The sequence below is a fragment of the Atheta coriaria genome, unplaced genomic scaffold (assembly GCF_025399875.1).
Source record: "Atheta coriaria isolate IRGN ID8LTWV9N9 unplaced genomic scaffold, Caltech_Dcor_3.1 hic_scaffold_2_pilon, whole genome shotgun sequence".
Lineage (NCBI taxonomy): Eukaryota > Metazoa > Arthropoda > Insecta > Coleoptera > Staphylinidae > Dalotia > Dalotia coriaria.
Window position 1 is genome coordinate 3,282,610 of NW_027045444.1, and position 7,731 is coordinate 3,290,340.

Genomic DNA, 7,731 nt, shown 5'->3' on the forward strand with positions numbered 1-7,731 from the left:
AAAAATTTTAAAAATACTTTGGGACATTCTCCTTTGGACATGGGGTATGAAATAATATTTTATATTAGTTCCCGAACACACCGCAAGAGGCGCTCGAGTGCAAATCTGTCAAAATAGGTATAAAAACTTCAAAAGTTTCAAATCACCCCAAAAACTATCCCTAAAATTAATGTAAACCATAAAAGTTCACATATTCTACCTAAATTAATATAAATATACTCTGCAAAGTATAAAAACGCAATATTTCACCTAAAAAAATTCAAATTTGACACCCATACGTCAACCTGACAGCCGCTCACACATAAACAAGCCCTACATACACGAAAACAAGGGCTACACGTCACTGTCACTCCCGTCGAAGGCGATTTTCCAGCGCGAACCGCGGCGATTTTCCTATTTTCCGCGTTAATTACATCTGCCCCGATAATTATGTTCAACTCAATTACTCATCCGCTCGTAGTGTTCAAAAACCAGTGAAGTTTTACGCCACCAGATGTTAAAATCATAAAGTTCCTATGTTATTAAACACATAAACATTCGAGGAGAGGCTTCAACGACAGCCAGGGAAGATAAAAGAAAATGTTTAAGAAGCTCAAGGATAAGATCGCCGAAGAGGTGAAGATCTCTCCGCAGCGCATGCAGCAATTTCAACAATTTACACAGTCAATGACTGACAAAATACAGCAGGGATTAGAACAAGGTGCTACCTCACCAGATGACGGATTGTTTTCAATCAGTGAAGATGGTGAGATATTATTTTTTGAATAATATAGAAATTAGAGGTGATTATTACCTTGTTTTGTGGTTGTTGTGGTGTTTGTAGATACGAAGATGGCGGATTCGGGGTTTACCAATGTGCCGCTGCATGTCTCGACGTCTAATCCAGAGTTGCCTCAACGAGTACGGCGTAATTCCAACTCGTCCATCGCCAGCGATGTTTCGTTTCTGCCCCGATATGAATCTACAATGAATTCATATCATTTACAGGTTAGAAATTGGGTTAAATTGTGTGTAAATAGCGTTAAAGTAAGGTTAGGTTATTTGGACATAGTTTTTCTATGATAAACCTTACTTTTAATGAGAGAATTTGTAGAAATAAACAGAAAAGTATCGAAAAATTATCAAAATGCTTTAAAATACGTTTTGCAGAAGTTTGGTTATGTTGCATATAAAGTTTGAGGTTATATTATGTGCAGAATTTAATTTATTATAAGTTATTTAAAGAATTATAAATATATCTTTGTTAGTTTTCGAGTTATTCATTAAACATTGTGGAAATATTGCACATTATTCGAAATAGGTGAAGATAAAGTTACTAATTTGGGAATTACGCGAAAAGTACGTGAGTTATTACGAAAATTCTAACTAAAAATAGAGTAATGGCAATGTTGGGTTATTTATAATTATAATTTGTGTTACTAACCGCATTACTAAAGACAATAGAGCATAAATAAACAAAAAAGCGCAAAATTCAGTTTAAAATGGTAAAAATAAGGTTATGTCAAATTTGGTTATGTTGCATATAACATTTTATACCAGAATTGATGCAGAATTTAATAATGAATATACACTTGAAGGAATCAATAAAATATCTCGATTAGTTTTCGAGTTATTCATTAAAAACTGTTCAAATGTTGCGTAATAATGAAAAGAGGTGAAGATTAAGTTACTAATTAGTGAATTACTCGAAAAGTACGTGAGTTATCATAAAAATTCAAACTAAAAATGGAGTAATAACATTGTTAAGTTAGTTATACTTATGTTTTGTGTTACCAACCGCATTTTTTAAGACAATATTAGCATAAATAAACAAAAAAAGCGCAAAATAGGTTGAAAAATAGTAAGAAAATTAGGTTATGTGATGTTTGGTTATGTTATACAAAACATTTTATACCAGAATTGATGCAGAATTTAATAATGAACATACTCTTGAAAGAATTATTAAAATATCACGATTAGTTTTTGAGTTATTCACTAAAAACTTTAAAAATGTTCCGCAACTTTCAAAATAATGTTTTAAAAAAATTATCAATTATTAAATAACTCGAAAACTAATCAAGTTATCATAACAACTCAAACTGAATCTTACTTAGTATTTAATTCTGCATCAAAACATGCAAAAATATTGTTGATATCACATCTCCATCAAAAGTTATAAACAAATAATCTCAAACTTCCAAAAAATAACCTAAAACACTAAAACAATTTGATTACATTGCAGTCTGACCTTGACGTGTCCGCCAGTGAAGTAGAAGACAACCTTTCCCAACAGTCTTCATCACTCGGCCATGTCAGCAAGGAACAAGTGCACATGGCCTTCCAAAAGGCCCAAATGCGCTACCACAAGTACCGTGGCCGCTACACCGACCTCGCCAACCACTACAAAGAACTCGAACGAGAAAATGCTAAAATGAAGGTAGACATAACCTCAACCACCCCCAAAACAAACAAAAACATAACATAACCTCAATTTTAACCTATTTCAGGCAGTATTAGTGGAAACGCAAGACAAAGCCATCCGTCGAGTCTCCGAATTAAAAGAACAATGCACTCTATCACAACGCGCGAAAGCCGATCTGGAATCAGCTCTGCGTGTTGAAATCGAAGAGAAGCTAATAATCATCGACACGCTCAAACAAAAGGTCGACCTGTTGCAAACCAGCGCTGAAATCAACGGCAATGACGGTTTATCCACGCCGTCAACTCCATCAACCACAGCGTCAACATCCACCTCCATTTCTACACCGATCACAAACGGCAACAATGGGAATATTAGTAATAATAACGATAATAATGAGCTACTCAACGACCTAAACGAGAAACTCCAGGAGTATAAAGCTAGTAGTATTGTATCCAAGGAAAAACTCTCAGCTTTACAAAGAGAATTAGACGAGGCGAAGCAAATGGTCGCAGAAGTACAAGAAAGAGAAAAGAATAACAATTTAAAGTTTGCGAAGAGTAAGTTGGATTTACATACGGAGTTGCAGAATCGTGAGTTGGAGATAACGAATTTAAAGCAGGATTTGGAGACGATACGTGTGGATTTAGAGGGGTATGAGAAGGGTGGTGGGTTGAAGGCGCAGAATGCGAATTTGATTGATAAGTGCGAGGCGTTGAAGATGAAGAATCATGAGCTGGGTGCGGAATTACTGAAAACTGAACAGTATAAGTTGGAAATTCAGGATTTAAGGGAGGAAATTAAGAAATTAGCGGGTAGTGAAAAAGATAATGAAGAAACTAATCAATTGAAGTGAGTTTTTTATAATATAACCTCAATTTTATGTTATTTATGATGTTTTTTTTAGGTTAAAATTACTTGAAGTTGAGAAAAATAATATGGATAATCTTCAAAAGGTCGAAAATAAGTACCTGGAAGAAATTAGGGGTTTAAAAGATGAAATTTTAAACTTTGAAGAGGTTAAACAAGATTTTGAGAAGAGTAAACAAGAGAATTTGATGTTGAAGTCCAGTGTGGAGGAAAATAATGCGTTGAGGTACGTTTTTGGATGTTATTTGAGATTATAACCTCAATTTTATGCTTCTATGTGTTTTTTTAGGTTGAGGGTGATTGATCTTGAGAAAAACAACGAAGATGTTCTTAAAAAGGTGGAGAATAAGTACACACAAGAAATACAAGCTTTAAAAGATGAAATTGTGAGGTTAGAAGAGGTTAAACAACAATTTGAGAGTGTCAAGGAAGAAAACCAGCTATTAAAGAGTGGGATGGATGAAAATAATGATTTAAAGTATGTTTTATGCTTAAATTTATATGAAGAATTTAGATTTTAACTTTTTTTCGTTGTTTTTTAGGTTAAAGTTAACCGAAATAGAGAAAAACAATGTTCTGAAGCTTGAAAACATTGAATCGCAGTATAAAGAAGAAATTAAGGGTTTAAAACATAAGAATGAGTTATTAACTAATGAATTAGAAGAAAATGAACAGTTGAAGTAAGTTTAACTTAAGAAATTGTGAATATAACCTCAATTTTAATCTATTTTTAAAATTATTTGTAGGTTAAAATTGCTTGAAGTTGAGAATAATAACACTGATAAACTTAAAGAGGTAGAAAATAGCTACAGTAAAGAAATTCAAGCTTTAAAAGATGAAATTGTGAAGTTTGAAGAGATAAAGCAGCAATTTGAGGTTATCAAACAAGAAAATGAAGTTTTGCAGAGCCAAAAAGAAGAAAATAATGAGTTAAAGTATGATTAAGATATAAACAAGTAAAAATAACATAAAGTTAATCTATATTTGTGTTGTTTTTAGGTTAAAATTAACAGAAAACGAGAAAAACAATGTTTTGAAACTAGAAAATCTAGAAACAAAATATAAAGACGAAATAAAAGCTTTAAAACATGAAATTGAGAGATTCAACGAGGTGAAAACACAATTTGAAAGTGTTAAACACGAAAATGGGTTGTTAAAGAACGAAATAGAAGAAAACAAACAATTAAAGTAAGTTTAACATATGAAATTCCGCACATAACCTCAATTTTAATCTATTTTTCTCAATTTTTATAGGTTAAAACTAAACGAAATTGAAACCAACAACGTAACTAAACTTAAACAGATTGAAACTACCTACCAACTTGAAATTCAAGCTTTAAACGATGAAATCACCAAGTTAAATGAAATTAAACAACAAATCGAGAGCATTAAACAAGAAAATCAGCTATTAAAGAATACAGTAGATGAAAACAATGAATTAAAGTAAGTTTAACTTAATATTAAACAAACATAACCTCAATTTTAATTAATTTCTAGGTTAAAACTAACCCAACTCGAGAAAAGTAATGAAACTATGACTAAAACACACTCAGAACAAATCAAAACCCTCCAGGAAGAAACAAAACACTCACTTGTTTCACTCCAAGAAAAGATCCGCAACACCCTCCTCTCTGAATACCAACAGAAGGAAGAAACACTCAAACAAGACTTCGAAGTAAAACTACAGCAGTTGAACCAACAAGGTGATTCACTGAAACAAACGCAGATTAAACTAATGCAGGCGGAGGATGCGTTGAGAATCTATGAATCTACCAGCAAAGAAAACGAAGAGAGTATAAGTGTACTCAACGAGAAAAACACACAACTAGAGAAAAATTATGTAGTGTTAATGGATGAAAACAATGGTAGGCAGAATGAAATCGCCGGGCTGAAACAACAACTCGAGAATAAAGATAAAAAGTGTAAAAGTCTCGAAGATGAGAAAAAACTACTCCAGCAGGAAACAAAGAAACTAGAAGGTGAATTAACACAAAAGATTTTAAGGTTAAAGGAAGAGATAAAGGTCCTACTTGATGAGGAAGAACAAAAACGTTTACAAGTGCAAAATCAACTTGAAAACACCGAAGAAAAGTTACAAGAAGAGAAAAAAGCATTAAAAGATAAAATAAATGAATTAGAGGTTATGTTAAGTGAGAGTAAACAAAATGGCGATGAAGTAAATGACTTAAAAGCTCAGTTAGAAGATAAAAACCATGAAATAACAAAGTTAAAAGAAACTCACACGGAAAATATGACTATTTTACAAAACCAATTGAAAGAATTGAGTGAAATGAAAAACACAGCGCAAACAAGATGGCAGACGGAGAAACAAGGCTTAATTACACAACTAGAAGAGTTCACAGAGCAACAAGACAAAATAAACCAAGAAAAACAATCATTACAAGCGAGGAATACACAGTTATCCAGCGATAACAAACGCCTCATGGACGAAAACGACAAACTACTCTCGGAATCCTCCGATATTATGCTGCAATTAGCCACGAAAATCACCAACACTGACGCTGAAGTCGCTGAAAAACTCGCTGATGTCTCCACGAAATACTCTCTAGCTTTAGACGATGCAAAACTAGCCAGAGAAGAGCTAGAAACCTTTAAAAAACAATCTTCGCAGCTACAATACGAAAAACAAATCGCTGATTTGGACAAACACGTCAGTGAACTGGAACAGGAACGACAATTCCTCAAAGATGAAATCGACGAGCTTAAAACAACGCCTATTAATATAACAACAACTTCACTGAGTGAAAAAGATGTTGAGTCACTGCAAGCGAAACTTGCGCAGTACAAAAGTATTGATGTGACTAATCGTAGTTCAATTGAATTTTATGAGAATGAGCTGCAAAAACTACAGTCGAAGAATGAGAAGCTCAATAGGAAGCTGGATGAGACTTTGGTTACGCTGAATCATTGTGCTGATTTGTCTGCGAGCACTGAAGTGGAGTATTTAAAGAATGTGCTGTATAATTATATGCTGGGGAAGGAGAGTGTGGTGCTGGCGAGGGTGATTGCAGCGGTTTGTAAGTTTGATAGACAACAGACTGAGACTGTGATGAAGCATGAACAACACAAACAGAGTTTGGTGAGTTGAAATTGAGAGTTTTACTTACAGTTTGTGAGGTTAAATTTGCAGAACTGATTTTTAATCGATTTTTGTATGATTTCGCGTGAAATTTGATGAAATTTATTGTTTATTATGTTTATTAAGTTGTGTTTAATACTTTTTGATAGTTTTCTATGCGTATTTCTGTGTATTTCATTACTTTTTTACGATTTTACTGTGATTTGAATCGCGCTGTAACCGCCGGTTGATATTTTTCGCATTATACATACGTAGGTTATGTAAAATTTGAATGTTTATCACTCACCTGAATAAAACACTGTTTTCTTCTCGGATTGCAGTTGGGACAACTTGGAATTCTCTAGCATTTCGCCCTGAGCGCCGAAAGAAAGAAGCAAGTATGACCACGCGGAAACGCACCGGATAACACCGCCGGCCATTTTGAATCTTGGCGTCATCATGCGCATCGCGCATCGCAGTGTTGCCAACCTAACTTAACCCAACATAAAAACCCTCCACAAGGACTTATTAACAAACAAAAAAAAACGTTAAAAACGTAACCAAATGAAACAATTTCACACGTGTGCTAATGTTGTTCACCATATTTATCGATACTTTCAATGGGAAATGTGCATTTAATGACTTACTGACTTAAAACAAAAGCTTAATGATATTGTTTTGTACATAGAGTGTAAAATGTCGAGGAAAGTAATTTATAGCGAGCAAATTATGAATACGCAGTGTTATAACTTATAAGTAAATAATATAAATGATGTAAAGTGTATGATTGAACCTATGATGTATTTATTATGTACAATATTACTGCACAAGCATTGAGTAGTAGTGTTTAAGTTGGTGCCACTGTTGTGGTGACAGCAGCGGTTGTTGTGGGTGTTGTAACAACAGCAGCAGTTGTTGTGGCTGCTGTTGTGGTTGTTGTTGTTGGAGCAGTTGTAGTTGTAGTGGTTGTAGTAGTTGTTGCTGCTGTTGTTGTTGTAGTTGCAGCTGCAGCATTTTGATAAGGTCCACCCCAGCCCCATGGCCGCCAGCAGGGCCAAAGTGGATGACTGTAGTATCCGGGAGGTCCTTGAGGAGGTCCTGGAGGACCATAACCACCGAAACCGAAACAAGGAGCTGCGTTTACATTCAAAATCAACGATGCAAACAAAATGGCCGCTAGGAAACACACAGAGTACGCAGACATTTTGTTTTTTCTTCTTTTTTGTTAACTACAACTTGTTTTAAATGATTTTAGATGACTACTGAAACAATTTACAGCTTTAAATGGTTTTATATGATTAAGAATAAAGGAAAACAAACGATGTGGATGGTAAACATTGTTTTCGCAGAAGCAGTGATTGTTTTTTTGTTTTCTGGTAAAACA

The 7,731-nt window shown here is 34.1% G+C and overlaps 1 protein-coding gene across 1 annotated transcript; it reads left to right on the forward strand.

The window, feature by feature from the left end:
• The first annotated feature begins 308 nt into the window (after positions 1 to 308).
• On the forward strand, positions 309 to 7,131 carry Golgin245 (golgin subfamily A member Golgin-245). Its single transcript, XM_065317118.1, has 12 exons — positions 309 to 745; positions 824 to 987; positions 2,222 to 2,416; positions 2,487 to 3,250; positions 3,306 to 3,494; positions 3,558 to 3,746; positions 3,811 to 3,948; positions 4,015 to 4,203; positions 4,268 to 4,456; positions 4,523 to 4,711; positions 4,766 to 6,368; positions 6,689 to 7,131. The coding sequence occupies exons 1-12, from the start codon at positions 580 to 582 to the stop codon at positions 6,710 to 6,712; spliced, it is 3,999 nt and encodes a 1,332-aa protein (XP_065173190.1). The 5' UTR covers positions 309 to 579; the 3' UTR covers positions 6,713 to 7,131.
• Positions 7,132 to 7,731: the final 600 nt, after the last annotated feature.

Coding starts and splice junctions, on each gene's coding strand:
- Golgin245 (XM_065317118.1), top strand. CDS start 580: ATGTTTAAGAAGCTCAAGGATAAGATCGCCGAAGAGGTGAAGATCTCT. Junction 3,747..3,810: donor GATGAAAATAATGATTTAAA/GTATGTTTTATG, acceptor GTTGTTTTTTAG/GTTAAAGTTAACCGAAATAG. Junction 4,457..4,522: donor GAAGAAAACAAACAATTAAA/GTAAGTTTAACA, acceptor CAATTTTTATAG/GTTAAAACTAAACGAAATTG.